The 18,593-nt window shown below is 42.2% G+C and overlaps 1 protein-coding gene and 1 long non-coding RNA gene across 5 annotated transcripts; both read right to left on the bottom strand.

Annotated features, from left to right (window-relative positions):
* Nucleotides 1-2,045, bottom strand: LOC138973961 (baculoviral IAP repeat-containing protein 7-B-like). Its single transcript, XM_070346658.1, has one exon. The coding sequence runs from the start codon at nt 1,610-1,612 to the stop codon at nt 872-874; it is 741 nt and encodes a 246-aa protein (XP_070202759.1). The 5' UTR covers nt 1,613-2,045; the 3' UTR covers nt 1-871.
* A 5,741-nt stretch (nt 2,046-7,786) lies between these two features.
* Nucleotides 7,787-16,853, bottom strand: LOC138973965 (uncharacterized). 4 transcript variants are annotated; one of them, XR_011458241.1, is made up of 4 exons: nt 16,653-16,853; nt 10,974-11,559; nt 9,483-10,827; nt 7,787-8,730 (listed from the first exon to the last, which is right to left on the bottom strand). It is a non-coding gene; the product is annotated as an uncharacterized lncRNA (long non-coding RNA). The 4 variants fall into 4 exon arrangements; XR_011458242.1 differs by lacking the exon at nt 16,653-16,853 and having other exon boundaries at nt 9,483-10,047; nt 10,353-10,827; nt 10,974-12,156; XR_011458240.1 differs by lacking the exon at nt 16,653-16,853 and having other exon boundaries at nt 10,974-12,156.
* Nucleotides 16,854-18,593: the final 1,740 nt, after the last annotated feature.

Raw genomic sequence — 18,593 nt, 5'->3', positions numbered from 1 at the left:
ATTTTATTTATTTACTAGTATCAATTATATACAACAAAAATAATAAAACGAAGAAAAACCACGAAATTGTGCATACAAACATAATATTTTACCACCCCGCATCTCGAAGAACTTAGAGAAATTTCATGGACCCTTCCGTGTACAACCGCAGTCAGTCATAAAAGTCGTCATACTCAGTCAAGTAAATATCAACGTATGAGGGAGAAATGCAGGTGTATGGACGCAGATTCCTATTTTGGCCAAGCTCTTTCGCAATTTCTTGCATTTCCTCATCTTCCATAACGCGAGGTTGAATTCTACAAACAATCGATGAAGCGCCGGTCAAACCAATTTCTAAATCAAATCGAGCCGTTGGAAAGTCTTCTATAATCCATTTCCACCAAAGATCACCAGCCAGCCTCGAACAATGGTTATACTGGTATGGAATATCCTGGAGGCGGTTAGCATACTCTGTCATCATTAGAAAATTACGAGCTTTATTGGCGATTTTGAAATGTTCCACCACGTCTTTTTTCTCATGACAAACCGAACAATAATGTTCATCTTGCGGATCGTTAGATGTCAAATAATGACGGATAGTGTGAATGGAGAGATGATTTCGAAGTTCTTTATCGTAAGCCCAGTCGTCCATGTACATATCGTGTGCTGAGTACGAAGTTCCTTCTATCTGGGAACATTGGAACATACTCAAAAAGTTGCCTTTGACTTCCTGGCCAGGATGTTGGCATTTGTAAATGTTTTTCCGATAGCGAGCGTTCATGTACCGCCGCATCATATTTACACCAGCAGCAGCAGGGTAATGATACTAAGAGGTGTGCTTATTCAGAAACGACTTTCCGGGCAGGAGCGGTGCAGAAGGTTAGCAACACGGCTAGTTCACGATCTGGGCAATAACGGATCCTCTGATCCGACCCCTGCAGATTGGGCAATGTGTAAGGACAACAGCACACTCAAAACAGACTGCAAGGTGACCACAAGGTAAAAACACCACACAGCTGTGTTTATCCATGCAGATCTTACAGATCAGTCGCGTCTTAAGTTCTTCGTTTTCTACTTCTAACTGATCAATATTTAGCGGCGTCTCATCTGATGTAGTAGTAGTAGTAGTAGTAGAGGTGGTGGTGTTGGTGTTGGTTGTATTAATTTCCCTCGAATCATCTATATCTAATGCGCGCATAGCCGTTTCAATATCTTCCAAAGACAATTGTTCCCCGGCTTTATTCTTCATCTGAACCAATTCAACAAACCTATGTCCTTTACGCACACGGATGTACGTACACTTGGGGAAATGGCGGGCGTGCTCTATCCACGGGTCGTCCGGCGCTTCCCAGTTTTTCAAACCCCCACCACAAAAAAAGCAGCGAGTGCAATCCGCATATCCCGCGTAGTATAGTCCAGCGTCCGCGATCATTTGAGGGGTCTGTGTATAGTCCTTATTCCACTTCCTCTCAAAACTGGCCACCCTCTGTGTCATTCCGGCCATGTCAGCACGTTTCGCCTTGGCAATAATAATGCCCAAATCCGAATAGGTTAGCCGCTTCGGCTTGATTGGACGGAAAACGGAGGAAGCGGAACCAACTACAACTGCCTCGTTTTCCCCAGAGTCAGTCATTGTACTACTCAGTCAGTCTCCCACGAGTCTGGTATGATGTTGTCAGCCCGCTATCACCAGTCAAAATGGTCGCTGGTGAGAAACTCGGGTGGTATGGGCGAGCGAATACACCGTGTAGCTTCGTGGCGGGAAAGACGACTACAGTTTTCATAGAAGAAACTGCAGATATCTATTTCGCTTAGTTGTTTTGCTGTTTTATTAATTTCATCATTATCATCCTCGTTCGCTACTAGAGGTCGAATATTGCATAGAATGAATGCAGCGCCGGTCAAACCAATTTCAATAAAATACTGAGGTGTTGGATATTCGCCGTCAAGACACCACTCCCATTCTAGATGCGCTGTAAGTCGCGAACAATGCTTATATATATTCCACGCGTTACTTAAACGGCGAGTGTAGTCACTCATTACTAAAAAATGGTGGATGCGGTCACCGATTTGAAAATCTTCTTCCTGGCTTTCCTTTACCAACTTTTTTCCGTGACAATCCGAACAATACTCTGTTTCGCCGTCTTGATTAGATGTTAAAAAATGACGAATGGTGTGATCGAACTTGCGACGTCTGAGTTCGTCCCGATCATCATCATCATTCGGCAAATCTATAGACCTATCAACTGCAGAGTAGGATATTCCGAATACTTGCGTACATTGGAACATACACGCAAAATTCCCGCTAATCCCCCGTTGACATCCCACGTAGTAGTTATACATCTTTTTTTGATGGCGAGCTTTTACGTATCGCAACATACTTGACTACCCTAGCCGTATCAGTGCTGTCTTGATTGCTCTTCTAGACTCGGAATACCGGTGACACGTGATTCGTTACTGTATGCCTGCAGAAAGGGCACGTCCAGGTATTCTGGCCGCCGCGGAGCGTTTCGAAGCACGTAATGCACAAGCCAAGATGTTGGCACGGAAGCAGCAATACGCGGGCTTGATTCTTGAGGCACACTTTACAAGTTGTATTTCGTTCCAACTCGTTTAGTCGGGATTTCATCGCCAATGCCGCCACCGTATCAGTTTTCTTCTCATCCGGCACCATTCTACATGGTTTCACAGTGTAGGGCAATGTCGACGATCCCCGTAAAGCCCTCAAAACATCTCTGTCGGTTACTCCTTTGAAAGTAAGATAATAGTTTTCGTTATTCTTCCATACAGACTCCTTGAATGGAACGACCTTCCCTTTGATCTTTGTCACCGCACAAACGTAAGGTGAATGCTGCTCTTCTTCAGGGTTCATCCTGTTGTTTTCGCAGAGAACGTCGTGATATCGTATCATCATGTTCTTGATTTTTTTTCGCTCGGTGGGGCATGAACAGTTTTCGACTAACGCCCCGAATGGTAGTTCGGATACGAACAGTCTAGGGTGTACCTCTTCATGCTGCTCCTGACCGCCGCCGGCCGCCGCGTCCACAAAGTTGTACAATCGAACACTTACGATGATTTTGTTGCTATTATTATTACTGCTGTCCAAGGCAGCAGACAAAGTCTCCTTCCATCGCACCAGTAAACTTTCGTTCGACCCCAGGCCGAAGAAGAACACGTTAAAATGCACACCGGCATCCGACGCCGCTGCCATGACGTGGTTGGATGTCGCGCTATTTTTCAAAATTTGAGTTCGTAACAGAGGGAGGATCACCTCTGATGCAGTGTCTGTACATTCGTTCGTCAGCAAGCACAGTGGCCTGTAGCAGGACAGTGTATCGAAAGAAACTCCCTCGCTCGAAAGAACTAGCGTTTGGCGTGAAGGGACCATCCATTCTTTTATGCAAATTATACATTTCTGTACGCCGGCGCTTTTATTTTTTAACATGCGCGATACAATCGGACATTCCATGATCGGATCCAAGCTCGAAGGACAAACTGCTGCGTGATACGTCGTAGGTGGATTCAACATGAGCGGTAAAGGCCATTGTAGCATCGCTTGGAGACTTGTGTGTAAATTCATTATGTCAGCACGATTTAGTTTTAAACCTTCCTACTCAGTCGACGATGGTGTGTGTGTGGTGATGAATGATCATTGACTGTAGCCTTTATACGGACGCAGAGCAGACTCAACCCGAATAAACCAAAAGAGTAGACAACAAACAATACAACAAAAAAACTGGAGGGGCCGCTCCTCTTACAATCATCGTTTGAGTTTTGGAGATGGTCGACGCTGCGTTGTTGCGAGTGTTACAGTTTGTTTTGTCCAACGTTTGAGAGTATTTCGCGAAACACTTTGGTGAGGTTTTTTGTAACTTATTAGTAGATGAGTTTCTCCTTTCTGACGAATAGACTTTGTTCGTTTCAAGTACGCCTTTGTGTAGGTCACAACGCACAGTCTTCGATCATAGTGAGGTTGCAATACTACAAGCTCGTCGTAGTAAAAAAGATGGATTAATGTTGTCAGTTTTAGAGTAAGCTGTTGGAGGGATAAGAACTTTGCCGGAGACCACTTTTGTAAAAACTGAACAACCCGCCGTAGGTTATTACTGTTTAGTCGTTGCGGCTGCTGCCAATAATTACCAGCGCGCTTCATTTTCTCTTCCTTTCCGGAAAGTGTCATAAATAGCTTGTATGGTGGGAGGACTTTGTTCAGTTCTGCTGCTGGGTCTCTTATAATACTACTGATCATCACGTGGTGGCGAGCCCACACTTTATTTTCTACCCTCCTTTGTGGGTTGTTTTTTTTGAAAATGGAAGGGAATGCTGGTGTCTTGCCGCGGCTCTCATCATCGCCGCGGGTGGATGAGTTAGACCTGCACATAACCCAACAACCCTATTTTGAAGTTTTACATTCACAATTCGGTTATTCTCGGGAACACGTGCTCGCTGCAGCTAAACACTTCCTCCAAAACAACGAAACCATTAACATACGAAAGTTGATGTTAGCCGTCGAAGCAACAAACCAAGAAGACAGTAATACCAGCGCCAGCGAGACTCTGTCGTCATCGCAGCGAATTTCTACAAATAATGATGTTTCTACTGCAGAAAATAAAGTCAGCTCTACGACAAACGAGCCACTAATTTCTTCCGATGCCGCCGCTACAAAGTATTTAATGGTCTTGTCAGAAAACAAACGTTTGAAGCGAGGAGAACTTTGTCAGTGTTGTTTTAAAACACCCCGATCTTTAACCTTTCTTCCCTGTGGACATTTTCATTACTGTGTGGAGTGCGGCAATAACTTTTCACGTTGTCCTTTGTGCAATATAACCATTTGGGCGGATGTAAAAACCTTTCTCGCATAAACACACACACACGCGCGCGCAGAGAGAGAACTGTTGATATCACCGTTATGAGAACTGTGGTTGCCTCCCTTTGACCACATGTACAGCCTGAGAGAGAGAGAGAGGTTACTGTCATTGGATCACGCGGGGCAGAGAATTAGCGGAGAATTAGTTTGTGTTGCTGCTTATACACATAATATGAAAAATTGTGTGTGTTTTTTTTTTTTAGCTACTCTTTTTTTTTTTTTTAATCTGTTTGGTGTCCAACGAATATCTATTTTTTACACATACACACACACGCGCAGAGAGAGGCCCGTTGACATCACCGTTATGAGAACTGTGGTTGCCTCCCTTTGACCAAATGTACAGCCCGAGAGAGAGAGAGAGAGAGAGGGGTTACTTCCATTGAATCACGCGGGGTATAGTTGTCTAAATCTGTTTGGTTTCCAACGAATCTCTCTTTTTTACATACACACACACACAAAGACGAGACATTACCTTTTTTTAAGACTATGTTATAGCCCAAGTGGGAAATTCTTTGTTCTATGGTCCTCTTATATTTTCACTATCCCCACACTGCCTGAGATCACATTTGGCCATGTTGAAAACCCCAGAAGAACCCTCGCTATAGATTACAATGAAATTTTGAGCCGATGAAGACACATTTTCTAACTAAGACATTACGGGGTTTCAGCGTGACTTTTTATGTCGAGAAGAAAATCTTGTATCAAAACAAAGTTTTTCAAAATTTGGGTCCGAATCGGAGTATTACCGTCCCCAATCTGACTTAAAAAAAATTTCAAAGAAAACAAACAAACAACGAAGCGAAGGACACCACGACAACACAAAACAATTTCAAAGAAAACAAACAAACAACAAAGCGAAGGACATTACCCGGTTAATACAAACAAATCTGACTGTAAAAAAAAAAAAAAAAATCAAGAGGGAGAGAGAGAGGGAAAAGAAGCCCGAAAAACAAGTTATTGCACGGTAAAACACACACACACACGGTAGACAGACAAGCTTCCACAACAAAAGAAGATTTAATGACTTCAAAGAACGAATGCCAGTGTACCCACACACACACACAGTTTCACCGACCCCTTGGGGGCCGCCTCTTCTTCTTCTTCAAAAAAAGGACTCTTGCCGACCTATAATATTGTTGTTGTTGTTGTAAGAATGGCATAGAAAAACCAGTCTCCTTTTTTTTTTTAGCGAGGTTTATCATAGTCGTCTCGGACAACCCTCGGTCACCACAAAGTGACTCCTCCCGCTATATTATTATCTCATGGATGTGAGGGTGTTTTGTTTTTTTCTCATGCGGAAAGTTTGTTGTTATTCTCAGTTTCTAAGAAAATGGGACGACAAAACCGAAAGTAGGCCACTGCCGCCGCCGGGCGGGCGGTCGAGTGCTACTACTCTCCCATAGTGACCAGAGAGAAGAACGAAAAGAGACGTTGTTGGTTTAGAATTGTAATCATGATAATCCTAAAATAAAAAATAAAAAAAGAAGCTGTGTGTGTGTTATGTTGTTATTACCACTGGAGGGTTATTAAAAAAATAAACCAACCTTGGAAGTAAATTTCACCGGTAACAAATCCCAGGTAAAGTATCCAGATGAACAACACACACACACACACACCGCGGCGGCGGTCACAACGGGTCACACTTCTCAAACTGTACCGTATATTGATTTGGCCTGGGGAAAGAGAGAGACACTGCTCACCGGCCTCGTTATATTATACATCCTTCCTTCATCATATGAATGTAGAACAAGGTTTTAAACCAGAAGAAAATTGCTTCAATTCACCCCAACGATCAAATCATCACAAACCGCCACCGCGGGAGAGACTGGTTTCTCCGCGTCAGAAGAGCTCAAATTTTTTTCACGCATTCTCTCCCCTTAACTGATGCCTGCTTTTTTGTTGGGTGTGTGTTCATTTTGTACACATCTGTTAGTGTGTGTGTGTGCGTGCGTGTGTGTGTATGTGTGTGTACGCGGCGTGCATGAGTAATTCTCCGAACCGTGTGTGTGTGAGTGTGTGTGTGTACATATGATGTGTGCGTGTATGTAATTGTGTTTTTTTTTGTAAAGGTGTATGTGTGTCCGTCTATCTATATATATGCGTGTGTGTGCGTGTGTAACTGATGGACTGTGGTGGACGTGCCTGTCTGGAGTACTTAGGGTGTTCTTACTTTTTTGTTGTTGTTGTACCACGCTTTTCCATATATTATTGTAATTAATTTTGTGGGTAATAAAAGATCTTATATTGTATGTCCAGAGTATACCTGTCTGTGCGTCGCCGCCGAAGCTGCGGACGAGTGTGTAGTCTGTGTGTTCGAATTGAATGTATGTTTGTTTTTCTTTTTTTATGTGGTGTATTATACAAGGCATATTATTGTAGGTGTTATGTGGGGAATTGCTTAGATTCGATAGAGTTCACAGCAACACAAGACTACACAACATAAACTCTCACACTCTTGCCAAGCGACACACCCTCGCGTATCGGCCACACACCACACCCGTACAATCAATCAATCTGAGGCTTATATCGCGCATATTCCGTGGGTACAGTTCTAGGCGCTCTGGAATGATGCCGTGTGAGATGAAATTGTATATAAGGCCAGTAGATGTCAACTATATAACACAAATAGGTAATATTATAACGAGGTTTTATTCAATCAAATAAACACATGTGCGTCGCCGCCGAAGTTGCGTGTCTGTGTGTTCGAATTGAATGTATGTTTGTTTGTTGTTGTTTTTTAATGTGGTGTATAGGCATATTATTGTACGTAGTTTTTTGTTGTTGCTTGAATTAATAAAGTTCACGACAACACATACAAGACTTACAAGACTACACAACATAAACTCTCACACTCTTGCCAATCGACACTATACGCCACCACCTCCTTGCGTATAGCATCGACCACACATCACGTCCGTACAACGATATCAACTATATAACTCACATGCTTCAGTTTTTATTAAAACGAAATGTAGCTACTATTATATATCCCGTTACGTTCTATTCCCCCTCAGTGATGACGTGGCAAGGCGATCAAAATGTCAACAACGGACGATCGGCCGCGGCATGACCATGGCCGGACAGACGAACAGCAAGGCATATGCAAAGAATGGAAAGAAATATGAAAGAGCTATCTTGAAATAGTCAATGAAACGACCTTAACTGGCATGTCATTCTGCAATAGGTAAATAAACGGCCGATGTATACATTTTAATAAAAAAAAACATGACACAGGAATTGATGTTTGTTGTAATCACTTTGCTTATTTTTCATGGAATAATTGTTACAAAGTTAATCGCCCCCTTTAAAAAAAATCATATTACTCTTCATACATCCCAAAACGAAAGCACACCGAACACAAACAGTTTTGTTTCACGAATGTTGTAGTCAAATTACTTGAATAAAAAACAAGTGGTGTATTTATAAAGGAAGCTCCTACGTTTAGCAACTTCAATAACACTCTGCATACTACCAATCTTGTCCAAAATTTGTTATAATGGGGGTGTAAAATAGGCAAAATATTAAAAAGGTTAATTCAAAGAATAACTTTATCAAATATTTAAAGAAAAAAGTAGTATTCGGTAAATTCATCTAAAGGTAGCATGCTAAGTTTAGGTCATTGGGGGCGGGAGAAATGGCCTCATGGACCGCGTCCACCTTCTAACGTTTTAAAACCTAGACCTGATGACTTAATTAAACTCTTACCTATTTTAAATTCTAAACCTAAATGGCCTTTTACTTGTTCTTTCTCAGATCATAATCAGCTCCGTTGGCCTTTGGAGGCGGGAAATGGCCTCATGGGCCGCGTCCACCTTCTAACGTTTTAAAACCTAGACCTGATGATTAACTAATAATTAAACTCTTACCTATTTTAAATTCTAAACCTAACTGGCCTTTTACTTGTTCTTTCTCAGAACATAATCAGCTCCGTTGGCCTTTGGGGCGGGAAAAATGGCCTTAGTGGGCCGCGTCCACCTTCTAACGTTTTAAAACCCTAGACCTGATGACTTAATTAAACTTACCTAATTTACAGTCTAAACCTAAATGGCCTTTTTACCCGTTCTTTCTCAGAACATAATCAGCTCCGTTGGCCTTTGGGGCGGGAAAAATGGCCTTAGTGGGCCGCGTCCACCGTCTAACGTTTTAAAACCCTAGACCTGATGACTTAATTAAACTACCTATTTTAAATTCTGAAGTGGCCTTTTCCGTTCTCAGCTCCTGTTGTGGCCTTGGTTTTTGGTCCCACACAGAACAAACAGAGCCTTCGTTTTGTGGACCGCGCCTTCTTTAAAACCCTAGACCTGATGACTTAATTATTAAACTACTTATTTTAAATTCTGAAGTGGCCTTTTCCGTTCTCAGCTCCTGTTGTGGCCTTGGTTTTTGGTCCCACACAGAACAAACAGAGCCTTCGTTTTGTGGACCGCGCCTTCTTTAAAACCCTAGACCTGATGACTTAATTATTAAACTACTTATTTTAAATTCTGAAGTGGCCTTTTCCGTTCTCAGCTCCTGTTGTGGCCTTGGTTTTTGGTCCCACACAGAACAAACAGAGCCTTCGTTTTGTGGACCGCGCCTTTTTAAAACCCTAGACCTGATGACTTAATTATTAAACTACCTATTTTAAATTCTAAACCTAACTGGCCTTTTTACCCGTTCTTTCTCAGAACATAATCAGCTCCGTTGGCCTTTGGGGCGGGAAAAATGGCCTTAGTGGGCCGCGTCCACCTTCTAACGTTTTAAAACCCTAGACCTGATGACTTAATTAAACTTACCTAATTTACAGTCTAAACCTAAATGGCCTTTTTACCCGTTCTTTCTCAGAACATAATCAGCTCCGTTGGCCTTTGGGGCGGGAAAAATGGCCTTAGTGGGCCGCGTCCACCTTCTAACGTTTTAAAACCCTAGACCTGATGACTTAATTAAACTACCTATTTTAAATTCTGAAGTGGCCTTTTCCGTTCTCAGCTCCTGTTGTGGCCTTGGTTTTTGGTCCCACACAGAACAAACAGAGCCTTCGTTTTGTGGACCGCGCCTTCTTTAAAACCCTAGACCTGATGACTTAATTATTAAACTACTTATTTTAAATTCTGAAGTGGCCTTTTCCGTTCTCAGCTCCTGTTGTGGCCTTGGTTTTTGGTCCCACACAGAACAAACAGAGCCTTCGTTTTGTGGACCGCGCCTTCTTTAAAACCCTAGACCTGATGACTTAATTATTAAACTACTTATTTTAAATTCTGAAGTGGCCTTTTCCGTTCTCAGCTCCTGTTGTGGCCTTGGTTTTTGGTCCCACACAGAACAAACAGAGCCTTCGTTTTGTGGACCGCGCCTTTTTAAAACCCTAGACCTGATGACTTAATTATTAAACTACCTATTTTAAATTCTAAACCTAACTGGCCTTTTTACCCGTTCTTTCTCAGAACATAATCAGCTCCGTTGGCCTTTGGGGTGGGAAAAATGGCCTTAGTGGGCCGCGTCCACCTTCTAACGTTTTAAAACCCTAGACCTGATGACTTAATTAAACTTACCTAATTTACAGTCTAAACCTAAATGGCCTTTTTACCCGTTCTTTCTCAGAACATAATCAGCTCCGTTGGCCTTTGGGGCGGGAAAAATGGCCTCCTGGTGTTGGCCGCGTCCACCTTCTAACGTTTTAAAACCCTAGACCTGATGACTTAATTAAACTACCTATTTTAAATTCTGAAGTGGCCTTTTCCGTTCTCAGCTCCTGTTGTGGCCTTGGTTTTTGGTCCCACACAGAACAAACAGAGCCTTCGTTTTGTGGACCGCGCCTTCTTTAAAACCCTAGACCTGATGACTTAATTATTAAACTACTTATTTTAAATTCTGAAGTGGCCTTTTCCGTTCTCAGCTCCTGTTGTGGCCTTGGTTTTTGGTCCCACACAGAACAAACAGAGCCTTCGTTTTGTGGACCGCGCCTTTTTAAAACCCTAGACCTGATGACTTAATTATTAAACTACCTATTTTAAATTCTACAGTGGCCTTTTCCGTTCAGCTCCTGGTTTGGCCTTGGTTTTTTCGTCCCACACGAAACCGAAACGAGCCTTCAGTTTCGTGGACTCCGCCTTTTTAAAACCCTAGACCTGATTAAACTTAATTAAACTACCTATTTTAAATTCTAAACCTAACTGGCCTTTTTACCCGTTCTTTCTCAGAACATAATCAGCTCCGTTGGCCTTTGGGGCGGGAAAAATGGCCTTAGTGGGCCGCGTCCACCTTCTAACGTTTTAAAACCCTAGACCTGATGACTTAATTAAACTTACCTAATTTACAGTCTAAACCTAAATGGCCTTTTTACCCGTTCTTTCTCAGAACATAATCAGCTCCGTTGGCCTTTGGGGCGGGAAAAATGGCCTCCTGGTGTTGGCCGCGTCCACCTTCTAACGTTTTAAAACCCTAGACCTGATGACTTAATTAAACTACCTATTTTAAATTCTGAAGTGGCCTTTTCCGTTCTCAGCTCCTGTTGTGGCCTTGGTTTTTGGTCCCACACAGAACAAACAGAGCCTTCGTTTTGTGGACCGCGCCTTCTTTAAAACCCTAGACCTGATGACTTAATTATTAAACTACTTATTTTAAATTCTGAAGTGGCCTTTTCCGTTCTCAGCTCCTGTTGTGGCCTTGGTTTTTGGTCCCACACAGAACAAACAGAGCCTTCGTTTTGTGGACCGCGCCTTTTTAAAACCCTAGACCTGATGACTTAATTATTAAACTACCTATTTTAAATTCTACAGTGGCCTTTTCCGTTCAGCTCCTGGTTCAGCTCCTGGTTTGGCCTTGGTTTTTTCGTCCCACACGAAACCGAAACGAGCCTTCAGTTTCGTGGACTCCGCCTTTTTAAAACCCTAGACCTGATTAAACTTAATTAAACTACCTATTTTAAATTCTACAGTGGCCTTTTCCGTTCAGCTCCTGTTGTGGCCTTGGTTTTTTCCGTCCCACACGAAACCGAAACGAGCCTTCAGTTTCGTGGACTCCGCCTTTTTAAAACCCTAGACCTGATTAAACTTAATTAAACTACTTATTTTAAATTCTACAGTGGCCTTTTCCGTTCAGCTCCTGTTGCGGCCTTGGTTTTTTCGTCCCACACGAAACCGAAACGAGCCTTCAGTTTCGTGGACCGCGCCTTTTTAAAACCCTAGACCTGATTAAACTTAATTAAACTACTTATTTTAAATTCTACAGTGGCCTTTTTGTTCAGCTCCTGGTTCAGCTCCTGGTTTGGCCTTGGTTTTTTCCGTCCCACACGAAACCGAAACGAGCCTTCAGTTTCGTGGACCCCGCCTTTTTAAAACTTAGACCTGATGACTTAATTATTAAATTCTGAAGTGGCCTTTTCCGTTCAGCTCCTGTTGTGGCCTTGGTTTTTTTCGTCCCACACGAAACCGAAACGAGCCTTCAGTTTCGTGGACCGCGCCTTTTTAAAACCCTAGACCTGATTAAACTTAATTAAACTACTTATTTTAAATTCTACAGTGGCCTTTTTGTTCAGCTCCTGGTTCAGCTCCTGGTTTGGCCTTGGTTTTTTCCGTCCCACACGAAACCGAAACGAGCCTTCAGTTTCGTGGACTCCGCCTTTTTAAAACCCTAGACCTGATTAAACTTAATTAAACTACTTATTTTAAATTCTACAGTGGCCTTTTCCGTTCAGCTCCTGTTGCGGCCTTGGTTTTTTTCGTCCCACACGAAACCGAAACGAGCCTTCAGTTTCGTGGACCGCGCCTTTTTAAAACCCTAGACCTGATTAAACTTAATTAAACTACTTATTTTAAATTCTACAGTGGCCTTTTTGTTCAGCTCCTGGTTCAGCTCCTGGTTTGGCCTTGGTTTTTTCCGTCCCACACGAAACCGAAACGAGCCTTCAGTTTCGTGGACCCCGCCTTTTTAAAACTTAGACCTGATGACTTAATTATTAAACTACCTATTTTAAATTCTGAAGTGGCCTTTTCCGTTCAGCTCCTGTTGTGGCCTTGGTTTTTTCCGTCCCACACGAAACCGAAACGAGCCTTCAGTTTCGTGGACTCCGCCTTTTTAAAACCCTAGACCTGATTAAACTTAATTAAACTACTTATTTTAAATTCTACAGTGGCCTTTTTGTTCAGCTCCTGGTTCAGCTCCTGGTTTGGCCTTGGTTTTTTCCGTCCCACACGAAACCGAAACGAGCCTTCAGTTTCGTGGACCCCGCCTTTTTAAAACTTAGACCTGATGACTTAATTATTAAAGTACCTATTTTAAATTCTACAGTGGCCTTTTCCGTTCAGCTCCTGTTGTGGCCTTGGTTTTTTCGTCCCACACGAAACCGAAACGAGCCTTCAGTTTCGTGGACCGCGCCTTCTTTAAAACCCTAGACCTGATGACTTAATTATTAAACTACCTATTTTAAATTCTACAGTGGCCTTTTCCGTTCAGCTCCTGTGTTGTGGCCTTGGTTTTTTCCGTCCCACACGAAACCGAAACGAGCCTTCAGTTTCGTGGACCGCGCCTTTTTAAAACCCTAGACCTGATTAAACTTAATTATTAAACTACCTATTTTAAATTCTACAGTGGCCTTTTCCGTTCAGCTCCTGTGTTGTGGCCTTGGTTTTTTTCTTGTCCCACACGAAACCGAAACGAGCCTTCAGTTTCGTGGACTCCGCCTTTTTAAAACCCTAGACCTGATGACTTAATTATTAAACTACTTATTTTAAATTCTACAGTGGCCTTTTCCGTTCAGCTCCTGTGTTGTGGCCTTGGTTTTTTTTTTGTCCCACACGAAACCGAAACGAGCCTTCAGTTTCGTGGACCGCGCCTTTTTAAAACCCTAGACCTGATGACTTAATTATTAAACTACCTATTTTAAATTCTACAGTGGCCTTTTCCGTTCAGCTCCTGTTGTGGCCTTGGTTTTTTCGTCCCACACGAAACCGAAACGAGCCTTCAGTTTCGTGGACCGCGCCTTCTTTAAAACCCTAGACCTGATGACTTAATTATTAAACTACCTATTTTAAATTCTACAGTGGCCTTTTCCGTTCAGCTCCTGTTGTGGCCTTGGTTTTTTCGTCCCACACGAAACCGAAACGAGCCTTCAGTTTCGTGGACTCCGCCTTTTTAAAACCCTAGACCTGATGACTTAATTATTAAAGTACCTATTTTAAATTCTACAGTGGCCTTTTCCGTTCAGCTCCTGTTGTGGCCTTGGTTTTTTCGTCCCACACGAAACCGAAACGAGCCTTCAGTTTCGTGGACTCCGCCTTTTTAAAACCCTAGACCTGATGACTTAATTATTAAACTACCTATTTTAAATTCTACAGTGGCCTTTTCCGTTCAGCTCCTGTTGTGGCCTTGGTTTTTTCGTCCCACACGAAACCGAAACGAGCCTTCAGTTTCGTGGACCGCGCCTTTTTAAAACCCTAGACCTGATTAAACTTAATTAAACTACTTATTTTAAATTCTACAGTGGCCTTTTTGTTCAGCTCCTGGTTCAGCTCCTGGTTTGGCCTTGGTTTTTTCCGTCCCACACGAAACCGAAACGAGCCTTCAGTTTCGTGGACCCCGCCTTTTTAAAACTTAGACCTGATGACTTAATTATTAAATTCTGAAGTGGCCTTTTCCGTTCAGCTCCTGTTGTGGCCTTGGTTTTTTTCGTCCCACACGAAACCGAAACGAGCCTTCAGTTTCGTGGACCGCGCCTTTTTAAAACCCTAGACCTGATTAAACTTAATTAAACTACTTATTTTAAATTCTACAGTGGCCTTTTTGTTCAGCTCCTGGTTCAGCTCCTGGTTTGGCCTTGGTTTTTTCCGTCCCACACGAAACCGAAACGAGCCTTCAGTTTCGTGGACCCCGCCTTTTTAAAACCCTAGACCTGATTAAACTTAATTAAACTACTTATTTTAAATTCTACAGTGGCCTTTTCCGTTCAGCTCCTGTTGCGGCCTTGGTTTTTTTCGTCCCACACGAAACCGAAACGAGCCTTCAGTTTCGTGGACCGCGCCTTTTTAAAACCCTAGACCTGATTAAACTTAATTAAACTACTTATTTTAAATTCTACAGTGGCCTTTTTGTTCAGCTCCTGGTTCAGCTCCTGGTTTGGCCTTGGTTTTTTCCGTCCCACACGAAACCGAAACGAGCCTTCAGTTTCGTGGACTCCGCCTTTTTAAAACCCTAGACCTGATTAAACTTAATTAAACTACTTATTTTAAATTCTACAGTGGCCTTTTTGTTCAGCTCCTGGTTCAGCTCCTGGTTTGGCCTTGGTTTTTTCGTCCCACACGAAACCGAAACGAGCCTTCAGTTTCGTGGACCCCGCCTTTTTAAAACTTAGACCTGATGACTTAATTATTAAAGTACCTATTTTAAATTCTACAGTGGCCTTTTCCGTTCAGCTCCTGTTGTGGCCTTGGTTTTTTCGTCCCACACGAAACCGAAACGAGCCTTCAGTTTCGTGGACTCCGCCTTCTTTAAAACCCTAGACCTGATGACTTAATTATTAAACTACCTATTTTAAATTCTACAGTGGCCTTTTCCGTTCAGCTCCTGTGTTGTGGCCTTGGTTTTTTCCGTCCCACACGAAACCGAAACGAGCCTTCAGTTTCGTGGACTCCGCCTTTTTAAAACCCTAGACCTAATTAAACTTAATTATTAAACTACCTATTTTAAATTCTACAGTGGCCTTTTCCGTTCAGCTCCTGTTGTGGCCTTGGTTTTTTCGTCCCACACGAAACCGAAACGAGCCTTCAGTTTCGTGGACTCCGCCTTTTTAAAACCCTAGACCTAATTAAACTTAATTATTAAACTACTTATTTTAAATTCTACAGTGGCCTTTTCCGTTCAGCTCCTGTGTTGTGGCCTTGGTTTTTTTTTTGTCCCACACGAAACCGAAACGAGCCTTCGTTTTGTGGACCGCGCCTTTTTAAAACCCTAGACCTGATGACTTAATTATTAAACTACCTATTTTAAATTCTACAGTGGCCTTTTCCGTTCAGCTCCTGTTGTGGCCTTGGTTTTTTCGTCCCACACGAAACCGAAACGAGCCTTCAGTTTCGTGGACCGCGCCTTCTTTAAAACCCTAGACCTGATGACTTAATTATTAAACTACCTATTTTAAATTCTACAGTGGCCTTTTCCGTTCAGCTCCTGTTGTGGCCTTGGTTTTTTCGTCCCACACGAAACCGAAACGAGCCTTCAGTTTCGTGGACTCCGCCTTTTTAAAACCCTAGACCTGATGACTTAATTATTAAACTACCTATTTTAAATTCTACAGTGGCCTTTTCCGTTCAGCTCCTGTTGTGGCCTTGGTTTTTTCGTCCCACACGAAACCGAAACGAGCCTTCAGTTTCGTGGACTCCGCCTTTTTAAAACCCTAGACCTGATGACTTAATTATTAAACTACCTATTTTAAATTCTACAGTGGCCTTTTCCGTTCAGCTCCTGTTGTGGCCTTGGTTTTTTCGTCCCACACGAAACCGAAACGAGCCTTCAGTTTCGTGGACCCCGCCTTTTTAAAACTTAGACCTGATGACTTAATTATTAAAGTACCTATTTTAAATTCTACAGTGGCCTTTTCCGTTCAGCTCCTGTTGTGGCCTTGGTTTTTTCGTCCCACACGAAACCGAAACGAGCCTTCAGTTTCGTGGACTCCGCCTTTTTAAAACTTAGACCTAATTAAACTTAATTAAACTACTTATTTTAAATTCTACAGTGGCCTTTTCCGTTCAGCTCCTGTTGTGGCCTTGGTTTTTTCGTCCCACACGAAACCGAAACGAGCCTTCAGTTTCGTGGACCGTGCCTTTTTAAAACCCTAGACCTGATGACTTATGTCATATCTCACAAATCTTTTCCTATTAAGAAAATAAATATAAGTTTAATGCGAATGCAATGGTGTTGTTTTCCCCCTAACTAGTGAAAGACAAATTGTTTCTTTCTCTCTCTCTCTCTCTCTCTCTCTCTCTCTCTTACACACACACACACACACACATACAAAATAAAGGAGGGGTCAACCACACACATTTACCTTTTTTGTTAAAAATTTGAGACGATCTGGCTAGCTGGCTGGCTTTGTGGGGTCGGGGTTGCTTTCCTTGTTGTTGTTTTTTGAAGTTGAAAGGTCCTTTCTGTGTGTAAAATATAAAACAAAATGTTGTAAACTCGCGAAAGATAAAGAGATATTATGAGGAAATGTCATTAAAAAAAAGCATTTCAGAAGGTATTACGAAGATATGGCATTTAATAATGGGTATATATCGCAAGTTGTGTCATTGGAGAAAACATTACGAAAACGTGTCATCAAAAGAAACATTCCAAAGCCAGGTCTCTACATTACGACGGACGTTACAGAGACCTATCGTTAAAGGGAACATTACGGTGGCACCTTTGAACAATGAAGATTACGAAGACACATCATAGAGGCATCTTCGGAAAAGGAACATTATCAATACATGTCATTACAGAAGACATTACGGGGACATGTTGATAGGAGCACATTATAAAAACATGTCATTACGGAAACATTACGGGGACCTGTTGGTAGGGGAACATTATAAAGACATGTCAAAGAAAACTAAGGGACACGTCATCGATGGAAACATTTAAATAAATCATTATATAGTGGCATTATACACAACTGATAAAAAAATAAATACAAAAAAAAATACATTATGGCCTGGCGTCCTTAGAACATAATAAAAGACTGACAAGGGAGGCCGGGGGTTTGGACACAAATATTCACAACATTATTCACAACATTACGAACCTCTGAAAACACCAAGTCAGGCTGGGTTTCCTCGCACCATATCACAGCTTTGCGCCAGGCAGGGCCCACCTGATAAGCAAGTGAATAACACTACATGATATACTCCCTTATAAATTAATGTGGCTAAACTAATCCTAATACTTATGGTCCCAGCATAAAATTCTGAGTTTGTTGGTATTCAGCACCATGCTTTTGCATTATTTGGCAAGAAAAATAGTGGCAGACTGCCTCATATGGAGGTCTCCCTATTGACGTCATCACTTCGTGCGCACCGTGGCTTGGAGGGCAAGAAGCCACCGCGCCGCTTAGCGAAAACATGGAAGCGTGGTGCCGATCGCGAAGTTTCGCTGCGGCGATTCCGTATTTGCGTCGACGATTTGGCTAAATTTCATTCAAGATGGTGAATACTTGTTGCATAATCGGTTGCACAAGCCGAAGCAACAAGGAAAATGCTCTTGCATTTTTCAGAATTCCGAAAGTCGACGCTGGAGGAAGACACCGAGATTTACTGGAGAAAAGAAGGAGAGCGTGGCTGAAAAAAATCAACAGGAAAAACATAAACATAACTTCTGTGGATGCCAAACCAGAAAAACAGTATTAATTTTACTTATGTATCTATATGATTTGTGCTGGCAGGAATGTGTGTAGTTACTTTTTTGTTTTTGCTTTCTGACTGAAGTGTGTATTATTGAAAACATTTTCAAGGGCTCAACACTGTTCCTTATTTGATCTTGAGATATGATGCTTAGTATGTAGGTGCATGTACAGTTCTTTTCTTTTTACACTTTGACAGTATTGATGTGTGAACAGTTATTGTTCATTGATTCCAAACCTCAACAGCAGTATTAATTTTGCTAATGATTGAAACACCGATTCACTCGCTTTTTGACTGAAATGTGCAGTTTGAAACAAGATTCAACACTGCTTATGTTAATGCCATAGCTTTTTGACTCAAGTGTGTGCCTTAATCAATGCTGGTTAGCATGTCTGTATAGT

This window comes from Littorina saxatilis, linkage group LG8 (assembly GCF_037325665.1).
Source record: "Littorina saxatilis isolate snail1 linkage group LG8, US_GU_Lsax_2.0, whole genome shotgun sequence".
NCBI lineage: Eukaryota > Metazoa > Mollusca > Gastropoda > Littorinimorpha > Littorinidae > Littorina > Littorina saxatilis.
This window is presented reverse-complemented; position numbering and strand designations above follow the sequence as displayed.